This window comes from Poecilia mexicana, unplaced genomic scaffold, assembly GCF_051168715.1.
Source record: "Poecilia mexicana isolate PSO_F unplaced genomic scaffold, ASM5116871v1 scaffold_9, whole genome shotgun sequence".
NCBI classification, from domain to species: domain Eukaryota; kingdom Metazoa; phylum Chordata; class Actinopteri; order Cyprinodontiformes; family Poeciliidae; genus Poecilia; species Poecilia mexicana.
In genome coordinates, this window is record NW_028263378.1 from 14016996 (window position 1) to 14033416 (window position 16421).

The 16421-nt window shown below is 39.1% G+C and overlaps 1 protein-coding gene across 1 annotated transcript; it reads right to left on the minus strand.

Moving 5' to 3' along the window:
* Positions 1–16: 16 nt before the first annotated feature.
* On the minus strand, positions 17–4663 carry ccdc112 (coiled-coil domain containing 112). The gene is made up of 14 exons (XM_014986337.2): positions 4585–4663; positions 4198–4316; positions 3692–3813; positions 3072–3161; positions 2736–2811; positions 2290–2407; positions 2068–2184; positions 1841–1978; positions 1536–1657; positions 1315–1441; positions 1014–1181; positions 730–828; positions 523–641; positions 17–444 (listed from the first exon to the last, which is right to left on the minus strand). Exons 1-14 carry the CDS (start codon positions 4642–4644, stop codon positions 414–416), a joined length of 1506 nt encoding a protein of 501 aa, XP_014841823.2. The 5' UTR covers positions 4645–4663; the 3' UTR covers positions 17–413.
* Between the last annotated feature and the right edge of the window lie 11758 nt (positions 4664–16421).

Here is a 16421-nt window from a genome sequence, read left to right on the forward strand (position 1 = left end):
TAGGTGGGTTAACGAATTTTTTGTTGTTGTTGTTCTCTGCTTGGACTTTAATCTTGAATCTATTTCAGTGTATTTTTTGTCATACATCAACCCAGAGCAGGTCATATTTCTGTGATAATTTGTTAGTGGGAGTGAAAAGAAAATTAAACATTACATTCTGGGATCTAGGATGTTTATTTTTCCTAGAGCTTTTTTTTGTCTGCCTCATTACAATGCCTTTCTTTTCTTATCTAAGTTAATCTGTTGTGTGCTTCTCATTCAACACTTTGATATTTACGTATTTATTTGTTTTATTTGTAAATATTTTCTTTGTAAATACTTTACCATAACAACAAAAGTGTCAAAACAACAAAACAAATTTAAGTCAAACTCTGGAAACTGTGGAAAACTGCAGGACTCGGCTCATGGTGACATCATAGCCCTTGTCTCCAAGAGGGGATGGCTCTGGAATAAAAATAGTAAAATATGGAATTACCTAAATGTTACTTATCAGAACGTAAAGTCAAGTCTACAGGTCCAGACCTGTGAAACATCTGCAGCGTGGGTCCTTGTCCTGAAGGTTCACTGTGTTTCATCCTTTCCTCCCATCCTTTAGTGGGGCGAATCAGCCTGAAGGGGTCTCTGTTCACATGACCATCCATCTGAAGAAGAAAAACTAATTACTTCTCTGAGACTAATGACTGAAATCTTTGAAATCTAGTTTGAAATCTTCCAGACTGGTCACTGCACCTTTTCCTTCAGCTTAGCTATGATTCTCTTCTGTCGTTCCTCTTCCTCCTTTTCCCTCAGTTGCCTCTCATGAAGCTTTGCCTCCACCTTGTGAAGATCCTGCAAAGGTGCAATCAAACTATGTATTTTGCAAAGTAAAGTTGATCTCATACCTTCTTCTCGCTGAGTTCAAAGGAACCTGCTGTGTATTGCAAGTTATTTAATGAGAAAGTCTGAATTTGAGAGCACAAACTTACACCTTATCTTTTGTTTTCATGTATTTCTAAGACTTTAGAACTTGGTACCCTTTCACTGAAGCTTTTGACGACTTTCGTTGCCTCTTTTCGCTTCTCCTCCCTTTCCCTCTGTTCCTTCTCTCTTTTTCTCTTCTCCTGTTCCTCCTCTTTCTCGCGCTTCAATCGCAGACGCTCCTCAAGGGCCATCTTTAATTCCAGCTGCCGGCGGCGCTCCTCCTGATCAACAGAGATCATTTTGTTAAAAATAGGCATCTGCCCAGTAAAGCAACCTCATATTATGTGATTTTGATTACGAAAAGCAGTGCTGTCGTTAGAAAAAACATAAAAGTTTTGATGGCAAAATATGAACCTTTTCTTGTCTTCTCCTGTGAATCTCCTCAGCCAGTTTCTGCTCTCCTTCTTCTTCCTCTTTTTGTTTTTTCTTTTTCTTCCATTCCTCCAGGCGCCGTGCCACCTCCGTCCTCTCCTCCTCAGTCCTGAAACATAAACGACTTAACATCAGTCAAACAGTTTGCGTGAGTCAAATTTGAAAAGTTTCTGATCTGAATTTATTCAGTTATTGATACTCACTGCTGTTGCTCAGCCAAGTTCTTGGCCTTCCTCTCTTTTCTTTGTGCCTCCTCCATTTCCTCCTGAGTTTGGATCCTCGTCTGACGTTCTTTTTCTTTACTGGTTTTCCAGCGTTGAATAGCCTGGGTGGGACGGAAGAAAACTGTTAAAACTGGACAAAACACATGTAACGCAAAGACTCGTGCATGACACATGCCAAACCCTGACAAAACAGAAGGTCGTTGAAATTAATTAATTGCAAAGCAGTGCTTAAGTGTCACTTCCGCTAAACTCTAGCGTCACGCTTTGCCACATTTCTTCTCCACCTCTCTCTTTTTGTCCTGCAGGCGAAGCAGCTCCTGATGCCAGTCCTCGTGTTGCTGGACCTCCTCCTCTGTTTTACTCGGCAGGTAGAGTCTGGCCTCTTTCCTGTACGACGACCGCCCGCCGTGCTTCATCCAGACCTGTCATTGTTAGAACCAAAAAAGTCGCTCCACTAAAACTGTCAAAAATAATAAATAAGTAATTAACAAAGCGACTTTGCATTCCTTACTCTTAAGAATGCTTGGTGATCAAACTGGTCCCAGCCTCCATGAGAACCTCCAGTCTTCTGCAGGAAATCCTCCAGAGCTTTGACCTCGGCAGGGAGATCTTTGTGGAAGGGGTTGATCTTAAAGGAAAACAGAAGAAAAAAACAGCCCGTCACCCTTTTTTCTTATTTAAGCAAGTGTCACACAACAAAGAAAAAAAAAACATAATGGTGTAAACTGGTAACCTTCAGCGCAGGTAATTTAGGGTTTGACTTGACAAGGAGACTCCAGTTTTCAAACTTCTTCTCATAAGCAATAACTTCCTTCTTGCACGTCCGCTCCTCCTTTGAATATTTCTCAAAGCTGAGAGAAAGCAAGAAACATAAGGTTTGATTCCTTATAATAATTTCATTTCACTACAAATAATCTCAGTCTATAAATTCTGCTTTTTTTTTATTATTTCTATTTTTTCTACTTCTTTTCTACCCAACATTCTTTTATACTCTTAAACTTGTTTCTCATAAGATGCACACTTTTCTTTTGTGTATACCGAGTGAATGTTGTGGCTTTCATACTAATTTACCAAAGAAAGTTACATAACATCATTCATAAAAGGTAATATGTTTGTTTTTTTCCCCCCATTTTCCAGGCTAAAGTGGTGTAAAGATGAATGTTTAGCAAATCTTTTTACCGTAAACACTGCTCCTCCTTCAGAGCATTTATCGACACTTCCACATCTAACATTATTTCTTGAAGTCTTCCAATCACTGGAAATAAAAACAAAATTGCAGAAACAATATCAACAAACTGTCCCAAAAGACTCTAATTTTCACATCACTGACACTGCGTATTTTATTCTGAGTTTCAATTATTTAACTTGCACTATTATTTCACATATCAACCCAGAAAGTAGCTCAAATATTGATATTAATAATGACCAAAAAAATCATGTCTATAAGTTTTTCTAGGTAATGGACAACAACAACCGAGTTGCAGGTTCTTTAACATCAAGAAACAAAAATCTCACATTCAGGAGACGGCTTGACATCAGTTAGGTGTTTCTGAAATTTCTTCACACCATTATTGATCTTCACTAGCTGCTTCTGAAGGATCCTCTCTGAAGAAAAGGCATAATATTATATTTCTGTTAAAGCTGTACAATAACATATTGAAACAGTCTGGTTTCTTTACTGGGTTTCTGCAAGTTTCAGGCACATTGAAGATACTTTACGAACGTCAACATTTAAATTCATGGTCTACACAAATTGCAGCTTCAGACTCAGAACTATTACTGATGAACGGTTTTACCAATCTACTTCTAACCGCTTGTACACAGACTCTTTACCATGACGAAGGAGCTCATAGAGGATACAGTATGGATTTTAAACCTTCATTACAAAATGACATACGGTATGATTTAAAAAATACGAAGATGCAAGATTTTGAATTTCTGCAATTGTTAAAAAGGACTGTGTTAGAAAAAACAGCAAATTAAAGGCAATATTTTAGTGTTAAATCTATTTCTTTACAAGACCAATCCATTCTTTTTCACATTGACTGCACATCCTAGTGTGAAACAGATGCCTATTAATGTAAAAAAAAAAAAAAAAAAAAAAGAAGAAAGAAAATCAGCTATAAATGACTTACTTTGAGCAAACCTATCTTTCTGTAGTATTTTTTCATATTCCTCAAGTTCGTCAATGACATCCGTCCAGGCAGTCTTTCTGCACAGAACAGTCATGGCTCTCTCTTTCTCGAATTTTTCAATCCTGTCAGGCAAAAGGCAAACAACAGATTTTTAAGTCAGTGGTTACATTTTTAGGGCAGAGATAGAGATTTTTCTTGTTTCAACTCCTTATTAAATGTGTTTCTAAATCACAGGGTATGAATCTATAGCCCTTTAAGAACACAGGCTCCCAAATGACAGACAGCAGTCTAGATTATGGACCTAGCTGAAGTCGTATGTATCCATCCATCCAATATTGAGTCTAGTTAAATCAGTATAATTTATATAGAAAATATTTATATATGTGATGAACTAAATAGTTTTGGGTGGATGAAATAAACAGTTTTTGAGTGGCACTTCTGTTAGGCGTTAAGTGATTTGATTTATCCTTCATTGTATTACAAAAGTTAAAGCAAATTTCACTCACAACCTCCTGTTCCTCTCTGCCTCCAGCAGAAAGCGACCGACTTCCTCCCTGTTCAACCTTTTCTGCTTTCTTACCGTGTAAGACGCAGTGGAAGTGGGGGCATAAGACTCTTGCTCATCCTAAATTCATTTTAAAACAACAAAAACAAATGAGAGTACGACTATTACAGTGAACGTAGTAAATTTTACTATCCTAAACGTCATGCAGTTTGCCCAAAATACTTTATTAAATAATGACGAACGGCTACAAATGCATTTTTTTCCCCACAAACTACAGTATCTATCGTGCTATTCATACCTTTTCTTACTCACTCACTGACAGTTTAGCAACTTTGTCGATATCTACTAAGCAACACTGTCTGTGCTTTAAAGAAAATAAGAAATGTACCTCGATAAAATCTGCCGTGAACAGTTCATCATCGAATAGAGCGGTTGCTAAGGCGGCCATGTTTGATTGTGAAAGTAAACAAAGCAAACTTTATTGAAAAAAAACCTGTTGTCAGATAGCGCATTCCTGTTGTTTCTAGCTTTAACCAGCAGAGGACGCTGTGTGCCGTCAACATCTTTCTCCTGCTCTGAATATTTGAATATAAGAGAAATTGTCAACATTTATGTAATTGTATTGTCGACAGTGTTGACACAAGAATCACTCTTCACTTTCATTTTTGGGCGTTTCTTGCATATAAAGTCAACCCGCTGCTCTCAGAATGATAACTGTGGTTTGAACTCAGCCCAGGTTCACTTCATAGTTTTCAGCCACTCTGGTGGATTTACTGGTATGTTTGGACTATGGTCAAGTTATAAAGTGCAGTTCTGCTTCAGCTTTAATTTTTTTAACAGATGGGTCTCATATCTTCCTCAAGGAGATTCATTGTGTGCAGTGGTCAGGTCTTACTGCTCCACCAAAACATGACACCTCCAGCTCTATCTTTTTGTTGATATGAGGTTATTTCCCTTTAATGCTGCGTCACTGTAGATTTATGTCAAACATCTCTTCTGTTTTGGTGTCCATATAATTCAGTTTTAGACCTATCTGAAATAACAAACATTGTTTCAAAAGTCCTTGTTTTTGTCCACGTTGTTTCTGACAAACTTCACTCTGAACATGTTTTTCTTAAGGACAAATCTGTCTTCCTAGTGAGAGTTGTATGGAGAGGTCATGTAGTCTTTTTTCGATGTTTCAGACATTTCATTTCAACCACAGCAAAAGCCTCCTGCAGGCCCCACAATGTCATTTTTAAGGGTTTTTGGAGAATTATTTTAGCATCTCACTGTTTACTTTCAGGGTGAACCTATTTGGATGACGAGAGCTGGGTGCTTTGACCATTGCTTTGAATTTTCCCCAATTATAGACAATGAAGTGGCAGATTTTAAACTATTTTGAGACCTTTAAGCTCTTTGGATCTTATTACAAGAGTCCAGGGCACAATAAACTAAATGTCTGGAGTATGAATAGGGTAAACATTTTTTTAAATGCTCAGAAAGTGTGTGATTCTAAACATTTTAGTGGCTTTATTTATTCCTCACCAGAATCAGCAAGCTTAGTGCATTTCACAGAAGCATTTTAAACAATATTTTCTTTGTTTCTTTTATTTTTTACCCGATTTTAAAATTATTTTAAAAATATAAACATAATCAAGGTATGTTGAAAACACACAGGCTTCCAGAGAGTGCCATTCTACCAATTATTTTTCTATTGACCTACAAAACAAATTTTATAATTCTGTTCGCTTGTGAAGGTGACTTGCATAAAAATATTTTTGACAAAAGATCTGACGAGTTGCTTTATGTGATTTAATCTAAAGCTTAAATCAGCTCTCCAACATGCCATGCTTCTGCTGTAAATGTTATTTTTTATGGAAATGAAAAAATGGGCAAAACAGTTTGATCAGCTAACAAGAGTATTGATTTATTTGTTGTAATTTGAATACGAAAGAATCACTGCATTCAGAAAACCTCAGTCAATTTTTATGCAGAACTCTGCTTCTTAAGTAGCAATGGTTACTTTTTAATCCTAACCTTGCATTGGTCTGTTTTATCATCTCGACTTTTCTTGCAGTCACTCTGAACTGAACCAAGATGTCTTGAAATCAACAAATGAGATAGGTCTTTTATCTGATTTGCTCAATGAAATGGGTTCCTATTGTCTGTAACTAAAAGATTTTTGCTGCAGTTTGACTGTGTTCTCTTTGGAAAAAATTTTTTTTTATCACTCTCTATCTCTAACTCAGAAGCTTCAGAGTGCATCTTGACACAGCTCCGTGGTTGGAGCCGCCTACACACCTCGGTCTCTTCAGTAACAGCTTATGCATTCTGCAGAGTCCTTGACTTCTTCTGTAACAGCTTTTTCATAATGGCCAACAGCTATAATTATTATGAGAGCTGGCAAAGTGACAGTCAGAGAGAAAATAGAAGTGTGTGGAGGGACTGCTGTATAAATAGCAACCTGTATCCATTATTGAGTGCAGATATTGGGGATGGTCTCTCCCATGGGCACAGAGGCAGAGTTGTCGTCGCCACATAAATAGTAACTGCTCTCCTTAATGAAGAGTGTTACAATTTCCTGTCTCATCCTCCTCCAAGAGACTCGCTTAAATTGACGAAAGACACGATCTGATGGACTTTCTGCTGGTCGCTATAACAAACAAGGCAAACAGGAGGTAACAAAGCTAGGAGAATGCAAGTCAGACGAGTACGTGCGCCAAAATGGCAACGTAATAAAGCAACTGTAAACGAAAATATAATTATTTCTCCTGAGCAGGAATGTTATTTTTTGACTTCTGGTGCAGTGGCAAAAATCCAGCTATTACAGAACCTCACAGCTCACCTGTCAGTTTATTTAGTTAACACTTGACATAAAATGGACAGGTGGCTGCATGGCTTTTGTCACATACAAGCTGTGCAAAAATCTTCACATCCCGAAATCTTTTACGATAATGTTAAAGCTACGCATCTCAATATATTTTAGGGGATTGTGCAAAGTGAACTTTTAGTGTCTGCATAATTGCATTTGTAAATTACTTCTCGGATGCAATATGATGTAATACTTCAGGAGCCGTGCAACAAATCTTTGTGCACCAATAAAATACTTGGTAATTTGGAAGGACTTTAATTGTACTTCATGCCAACAGCTGCTACACAGTTAGTCTTTAAAGTCTTTAAAGATCAAAAGGTTCCAGAAGAGAAATTGGTGTGATGATGGAAAAGACAGCAAGTAGTGAAGATAATGGTAGTTAATATTAATGATTATTGTCATGGCAATATTCAACACACACACACACACACACACACACACAAAAAAAATCACATAAATGATGAAAGAAGTTACAGAGCACGAAGGGAAAACACGCAGGAGTCAGATCATGGGCGTTTCAGAAAAATGCAAGAATTCAGCAGGGAGTGAATGAGATCAAGGTGATGTGATTGTGGCATGGAGACCAGGTGAGTACGTTCAACAGAGTGCAATGGGAGGAGAATCTATGCAGAGGACTGAAGGCAGACTTATTATCAGAGAAAACACATAAGAAATCTATATACAAATTAACAGGGAAAGGTTAAGAATAATGAACACAGAAAAATACACCCAAGAGAACCGCATGGGAAAATAACTAATACAAAAAAAAGGTAAATCTAAAAAGACCTAACCAAACTCAAATGAGAACCAAACCACAAATACCCAAAGAGCGCGACAAAGACAGCCATTTTAAGACTGGATGAGGTGCAGAGGTCAATATCTCTGGTGGAAGAATCTGTGGTACAGTCCACACAACCGGCTTATATAGATGAGTAACCAGAAAAAAAAGCAGAAATTGGGAACAAAGAGGCGAGTCAGATTTAATGGGACCAAAAGATCTGGGACTTGGGCAGAGATTCACCTTCCGAAAGGAGTGCAAGCATCTGTAATTATAAAAATAAAGCAGCATTTTGTATCATGAAAACACATCCACTCACACAAACAAAAATATCCCTAGTGCTAAGGGATAATAAAGGATATTTCTATTCAATTCCAATCTACTCCTATGAATAAAATGTACCTATAGCAATAAGTGAAATACTTTCCAACTTTTTGATACTTTCTTTCAGTGTGTCTTTCACCTCCTGAACCTTCTGCTAAAGTAAAGAAACTTGTCTCACAACTTGTCTCAAACCTAATTTTTCAGTTTGGAAGCGTTGCTCATATGCGACATCCTGAACAATCTCTGAAAAGCCCTGAAGTGGCTGAAAAGGAAGGTGACAGCAGCTAAATGTGAAGGAAGAAAGAAAAAAAAAGCGAGATTATATGGAAGACTCGACCTTTGATCTCCTCTCAGCAGCTAATGGATTGGTTGGAAATGTTATGAGACACGATCCCTGTAAACTGAGAGGTTGGTTTTCCGTGCAGGGATGTCAGGAGCAGAAGCTGGTACATGGTTATTTATGCCACCATGTTTGTGTGCAAGCATGTGAGTTTTTGTGCTCTAAAACCAACAGCAGTCAGATGTGTTTACATGTTCAACTCCTCATCTGTAGCGGCTTCTATCCTGTCCCTAAACGGGAGTCATGTCCGTCAGCATGTTTGTTTAGCATCTGCAAATAAGTAGACGTCCTGCACCGACAAACATATTTAGTGAGTGAAAATTCACACACACTTGACTAATAATCCTTGAACTGAATACTAACTGTTGAATTTAGCCAAGTTCAAATGTTGAGCCTTGAAAACTGTCAGGATGCTAAATGTTGACCATATTTGACTGCTTTACTTTGTAAAAACTTTCAAAATCTATCAGAATGTGAAGTTATGTCTAGTCATCTTCAGGTGATGCTGCAGATTTTCTGTCAGCCTTAGTTTGGTTACATTATTCAAAAGATTTATTTTTCCCGGTCATGAAATCGTTGTTTTGTTATTTTTGACGGATGCTTTGACTCAAAGTGACTTTGAAATCCCTTTTTTGTCTCCTAACAGAGATATGTTGAAGGATGTGGGTCAAAACTGACCGATACTTAGAAACATTTATGAATTTATCCAACTTGAAAAACTAAGTAACTCCATATCATAATCCTGGCATTACATATGCTAGATATGAGTATTATGTGTGTCAAATTTACAGTTTGGGATTATGGCCAAAAGTGTAATTTTGTTTCATCCAATCACAATCCACTTTCCCTCAATGTGTTGAAAGGTAATGTTCACACTTTCACAAGGTTTTTTTTTTTGCAGCAAAAAATACTTTTTTGTTTCAATGTTACCTTTTAGTCCAGACATATGGAGGATCTAAGAGGCTGTTGTCAGATGTAGCACAGAAAGTAGATGGCACAGATTCCTGCAGCGCAGTTCCTCTCAGACCATTGAACCAGTTTTCACATTTTCTTTTTATTAACTCTTCGGAAATACACGGTTGTCACCGTTGTTGCTCTTTGTTACCTCGCTGCAAAGTATAGCTGTAGATAAAGAAAAAAAAATACACAACCTCTAAATAAAGCTAGACTTTATTTACACTCAACTGAAGTTCTCTAACCTGAAACAGGTGAAAATTTAAGATCAAATGCAGGAAAGTTAATCAAAAGATGCTTAAACAAATTTGTCTGGTTATTGCAGCATCTTACTATTAAAGTAGATTGTTCAAAAGATTGTTCATAATATTTTTTTCATTAAAAAAAATCCTGTCGTTTGTGTATTTTTATGCACTGTAGATAAATTTTATATACCATATCATATAATAAATTTGATAATTATCTATGACACCTAGTTTATTTACACCTAGTATGCTTTGATACGTGTTTCTTAGTTTTCATTTCCTGTTTTCAAATTCTGAAAACATTTCCAGTTAATGCTTGATCATTATCTTGAACCAATTTCCCATCAAGTTACGACGCTCTCCCTTATCAGAACTGACCTTTGGTCCCTTTGAGGCCTGCTGGTCCCTCAGCCGTTGGTGACAAGCCTAAAATCTGTCTTCACGAGGCATCAAAAACAAGAATGCACACACACGATGCTCTGAAGGATCAGGAAGACACAAAGTGCAAAAGTGGCTACAAGTTGATTAATCAACAATGAAGTGATAATTTGATTAGATATTTGAGCCACTCAAGTGTATCATTACTGTGGAGAAGCAGCGTGTGATCTGGAGCCTTTCCACCCAGCAAGTTACTTTAATCCCAAGCATGCGAAGTTTAGTTCAGCACAGAAGATTGACTGGGTCAGCTGGTTAAGAACAAACATTTTGCCTTGAGGCTCCTTAACAGGTTAATGAGGCCATGCACACGCATACACACACGCAAACACACGCATGCACAGCTCTCTGTGACACCTGCTGTAATCGTATATGGAACTATAACGCAACATGATCTGACCGCATCCTGCGCAACATGTTGAGCATGTTAAGACTAAGGGGGACTGCTAGCCGGTGGGGACTCATGCATTTTAGGCTGTGTGTGTGTGTGTGTGTGTGTGTGTGTGTGTGTGTAGGTGTGTGTGTGTGTGTGTGTGTGTGTGTGTGTGTGTGTGTGTGTGTGTGTGTGTGTGTGTGTGTGTGTGTGTGTGTGTGTGTGTGTGTGCATATCACTGAATGATTTGGATGCTGAGAAGCTTGGTTTGGAAAACAGGGAAAGTGATCAGGTTAATTGCTTTTCCTGCCGAGCCTCAATCTCTCTGCGACGTGAACGTACGAGCAAAACCGTTAGAGCTGCTTTTAGTTCACTAGAGCGTGGTATTTCATGGACTGACGTATTAATGTGTAGGCTTTCAGTGGTGTCTTTACTCATAATTTCACTGCTTGACACCCAGTTTCCCATATTGCAGACCTACATGTGACCCCGTCACAGCTGAGATTCGTCCGATCGCTTTCTTACATGTGAGAGGGGAGCATGGAAAGCAGTTTAGACTGGTGTGGAGGTTGCCAACACGAGGTTTGGGTCCCGTTTCAGGGATCAGGCGAGACACCTGAGCAGACAGGATACATCCTTGCATTTATTTCCTTATGAAATACTAGACAGTTCTAAATTTGAGTGACTTAAAGTTCGACTTATCACGCTTTGGTGGACTGGTCGAAAGACTTCTGACTTCATTGATGCTTTCCTTTGACCTTTCACTCAACACCATGACCACCCAGTGTCCACATTGCCACATCCGCCCAGCTCAGCATCGCCTGGAAGTGTTGCGAGATTTCTGTCCTCATACTGTCGTGATTAGAAATGGTATTGTTATACATGATCAAATTATACAAATTATACTCTAATTTCTAATCGTGACGATAGTTTTATATATGCTGGCAGTATGAACAATGAAGCATTGGAGCAACTCTTTTTCTATCTATAAAAGTTGGGAAGCACTGAACCCAATTTGACTTTTAAAGTGTTATGACAGTCCTACGCCTCTCTTACTGATGGTGACTCAGACAAAATTGAGTAGAAAAACATGCAATTTGGAAATGTTTAATCTGCAGCAGTGACAGGATCTCATATTTCTGTTTCTGAGGACCGATTAAACTCTGTGTCTGCCATAAGGAACTATCCCCCAGCTATGAACTATAAGCTTGAGACAATCAGAACATATTCAGCTGTAGGTCTCACTCACACCAAGACGTCTTATTATACTGAGCTACAGTGATTTGGGCCAAATCATTTGGCCTAAAATATGAATTTGACAAGAGTTTAGAGGGCCGAAAGAGCTCAGAGGGCTCTGTGTTTTCTTCCCATCACTGCTACATTCAAGCCTTTCTTCCGTGGACCCTCCAACTCCCAGTCAAAGAGAGGCATTGTCTTCCCTCACAAGTTCACAAACAGAATGATAGTTAATGTCATTTCTCTTCTTTGAAATCTTTCAGACGTGCTGTGTGAGGTGGAGCTCCTAGATTCACATTAGAAATAGTCTTGCATGAAGATGAAAAAGGATAAACCTCTCTATTAGTAGTCAAATACATAAAAAAAGACAAGTATCAACTTCAGAAAATGTTGAAATGGTCAGACGACATTAACACTAGCATGAACTTTTGTTTTGTTGAATGTCATTTGGAAAACAACGAGAAGACCATCCATTGAAATAATCGGATTTCACTTATTCAAATTTCAAGTCAAACTTCGGGAGACACTTTAGCTGATTTTTCCATCTTGATGATAAATTTCAGCTTCCAAGAGCTTCCAGAGCCCACTGTCAGTGGTCCTGAGTTTCACTCTGCATAGGGGGAGTAAGACAGAAAGCTGATCACACTTCCAGCCATGTGATGTTTACTCGTCTGATTCGCCTTGAACATTTCCCTGTTTGTACCAGTCGCTGTTAAAGTTATGCTCACAACCAAACAGATTCCCGTGAAAAGACGACGACACGGGTCCTTGTCTCACTGGCAGTGAGGCAACGTGTTTTCCTCACACAACATGTGCAAACTTTGTTTTTGTTTTGCTGCTTTATTTAGATCCAAGGGGCACAGAAATGCTCTCAAAATAAACATTGATATGCTGCACTTTATACCAGCATGAGGACAAAACACAGACCCGTCCAATAGATTTGAATGTTGTTGAAGTCCATTTATTTCAGGAGCACCAAGTGAAACACATTATGTAAATCATTTACACACAGATGAATGTTTGAAAGGCTTTATTATAGTTAATTTTCAATACAATAGCTTTAATGTAAAGAAGTACTCTTAATCTGATAAATAAACCTCACCTGAACGCTTATTCTAATTTATTGAATATCACTGTAGATGTACGCACAGGTTAAAGAGTTGAACTTCTCTAAACTTTTATTCAGATTAGCTCGATAATAATGTGTATGTTTGTCCATGGGTCAGCAGCTACATCCGAGCTTTCTATCTCCAGGCACAATGCAAAGCACCAGAGGAAATGGTGCAAAGCGTTATTATTTGGTCTTTTTAAATAATGTCCGCTAAAATATGTCTTAACTTTTTGCGTCGAGTAAAAACTCTCATGCCTTTACTTTGACACAGCTGTAAAACGAGACATGAAATTGAAAATAAGTGGGTCAGCCTCACCATCAGAAAAGTGAGCAACCTAAAATGATTATTTGCCATCATGGGATTCACAAAATCTGATCAGCAGCGGCGTCACATGCAGTTTATTCCAAAACCTGCTGACCACATTAAAAACTAGCAGTTGAAGAGGCGACTAAATGCTGATAGTTTCATTTTCAAACATGTTCTCAGTAATCCTGCGTCCACTGTCCCACACAGACAGAGGGTGAGGAGAAACAAAGTCAACCCTTGACTTGTTTAGAGCTAGATGGACTTGTTAACTGAGCTGAGGATAATGAGTAGCAACACGGGTCGAAAGCCAGCCAGTCTGCGTCTAAAGGTAAGAAAATCTCCCGTCTGACACCTCTGAGCTCAATAATTAACACATATTCACCTGCATTGAGAGGTGGACGACTGTTTGATCAGATAAACTGCTCTTCACACGCAAATAGTGGAAACATTTTTTCATGTTTTCCTTCGTCTTTTACTCTCTGTTTAAGCTTATTTATCAGCCTTTCTCTGTGTGCCGCAAGTCTGACAGGACAAACTCAGACAGCAAAGCAGCGCCATGTGATCATGATCATCATCATCATCATCATCATCCTCGCTGGCTGTTACAGCCAGTCACATTTCAGCAAAATGTTCTGAGCAGCTGTTGAACAACGAGCAGCAGCTGGCCTGCCCTCCTCTCATCTCTGGGTTTCCTGCGAGTTGATTAGGCTTCAGCTGGAGGAAAGTGAATGGAGGTTCATGTGGAGCCTGGGGGCTGTTTCACAAAGCAGCTAAACTTGTGCTGCTGTTGGTGTTTCCCTCTGAGTGTGTGTGTCGCAGGCAGAAAAGGAGACGAGTGTTAAACCGACAGAGATGGCCTGCTGAGCTTAGACGAATTGGTTGCAGACATGCCACTCAGGGCTCACACTGGACTTGTGTGTGTGTGTGTGTGTGTGTGCGTGTGTGTGTGTGTGGATTTAATGAGCAACCTGGGTGCTTTAAAGTCCAAGGCTGCTGGTGCCGCTTCCCCTCCGGTGTGAGGATCGAGTCAAACCAAGGGTCTTTCTTATGAAGAAAGCAATTATTCAAAGGAACTAAACTTATTTTTTCGATTATGATCTTTATCTTTTATTTTCCATAAGATACTACATTAAAAAAAAAAAAAAACAGATTTAACAGACTCCACAAAAGACTTTTATTCACAGTGAAGTCGTGTGATTGCGGCATTTCAAAGGTCAAACTGTTGGTGCAAACTGTTCTCAGATACTTTTCTTGTTCTCCTCCCCTTTTGCCACACCTTAACTTCCAGATTTTCTAATGAGGAAGCAGCGGACAGCAGACATGATCAAAGAAACGTGCTGCACAGGCGAAGCAGCGCACGTCAGAGGTGCAGTTCAGTTCAGTTCCAGACTTAATTACCTCAACTTCTCAGACACGCCCTGGTTGAGACGGCAAAAGGCAGAGTGTGAGGCAGAGACTCTGACGTCAGCACCGTGGGGCTGGTGAGAGGTGAACAGAATCTTATCCACGTTTTGGAAGACAAGACCCGTTGAATTCCTCTTCTGGACTTTAGGTGTAACCTTTTTATGGGGAACAGTGCATTGCTCTGTGCACACTGTCACCACTGTGAAACTTGGTGGTGGCAGCATCATGCTGTGGGGCAGAGAGAGAGCAGCTGGTCTTTGTTCACTTCAAGATGGGAAGAGCGAATATGAGGCGTGCAATGGAAAATTTTATAATGTGCTCCTCACCCCTCTTCTGCTTTAGGTATAGTCTTATCATGAGATTGGTCAAGCTGCTCTCAAGACTTATGCAGCGTCGTTTAACAGCAGAGGAGAGCTCCTTGATCCTGGAGACTATCTAAGTGTTACTTCCCCATTGTAGAACTCATCTGCCCTCTTTAACATGAAAGAACAACCCCCCTATCCTTAACAATAGACAAATGGCCAGACCACCTGTGTTGGGCTCCACAGAATCCCATGTACATAACAATCAGGGATTCACACCTCTCGTCCAATCAAGTCTCTCTTCTCTGACCAGAACCTGTAAAAGGAAGCCAGACTTGACGGACTCCTTTGACTCTGCATTCTGGTCTCATCTCGCAAGGTTTAAATAAATTTCTTATTTCCTCTCATCCAGACTCTTGTTAAAGTAATTTCTTCCATGACAGCTCCTGAAAAAAAAGAAAAAAAAAATGTAAATGGTGAATTTTCTGCTTCCAGTAGAATCCCAAATATTGTAATGTATAGTAATGGTTTACATCAAAGCGTATTCGTATGTTAGAATAGTTCTGTCCATGTCAAGATCCGTGTTTTTGTGTGTTTATTTTTGAGTTTTCTGTGTTCAGTCCTGTTTCCCTGTGAGTCTCTGTCCTGTCCTCCCCGTTGATTGCTCCCCAGGTGTGTCTCATTCCCTTAATTACCCCGTGTGTATTTAAACCCACCTGTTGTCTGTGTTCTTTGTCGGATCCTCGTCGTATGTGTCGTGTTCAGTGTCTAAGTCACGTCTTGTGTTCGCTCCAGTAGAACTGTGAAGTCCTGGAAAGCGTTAGCTCTCGTTTCAGTCCGGTGTTTCAGTTGCTACCGGTATTTGGCTGTGTGCCTGTTTTTCTGCCGTGCTGCCTGTTTTGGACTGTGAGCATCATCATTAAATTCTTCATCTTCACCATAACCTGGGTCTCAGCGTCTCTCCTCACCACCAACACCCACACCCTATGACAGTCCAAGTCTTAACTCTATAAGTCCTGTTAAAACAAATATGGTCCTTGGGTTTCCTATGTGTCATTTTCCTGTCCTTACACAGTTATTCACTGCTTTATGTTGACGCATCATCATCAAATCCCAACGAAACACATCAATGTTTGTGGTTGTGAGATGACAGAATGTGGAAAAGGTCAACAGCTGTTAATGCTTCTCACATACATTATAAAAAAAAACAGGGAATGGGCAAAAGTTAAGGTTAAAATTGCCTCTACATCACATCAAATATTTGGAAGTCCCTTCTTTGACTAAAAGAAAAGAGATCTGACACAGGACCTGAGAGATGCAGCATCCGTGTTGATGCTACTATTCTATTTTATATGATGGTTTGACAGCTGTTCAACTTTTTTTATTTTAGTGTGTGTTTTACAGACAAGAAAAATAAAATTGTTGGCAACCGGATTAAAAATAAGAAAAAAAAAAATCTGACTGAAACCTGCAGAAAAATTAATCGAAACCAACGTACCGCTCTAAAATCATGACTCTCGCACTGCATTGTTGAACAAAAGGAGACAATAAGGACAAAGTGA

What these genes read in the sequence shown, in the direction of transcription:
- ccdc112 (XM_014986337.2), bottom strand. Translation starts at nt 4,644, where the DNA reads ATGGCCGCCTTAGCAACCGCTCTATTCGATGATGAACTGTTCACGGCA. An exon ending in AAGGAGGAGCAGTGTTTACG is followed by an intron (nt 2,408 to 2,735) that starts GTAAAAAGATTT and finishes GCTTTCTCTCAG; the next exon opens with CTTTGAGAAATATTCAAAGG. An exon ending in TAGCTAAGCTGAAGGAAAAG is followed by an intron (nt 642 to 729) that starts GTGCAGTGACCA and finishes TTTCTTCTTCAG; the next exon opens with ATGGATGGTCATGTGAACAG.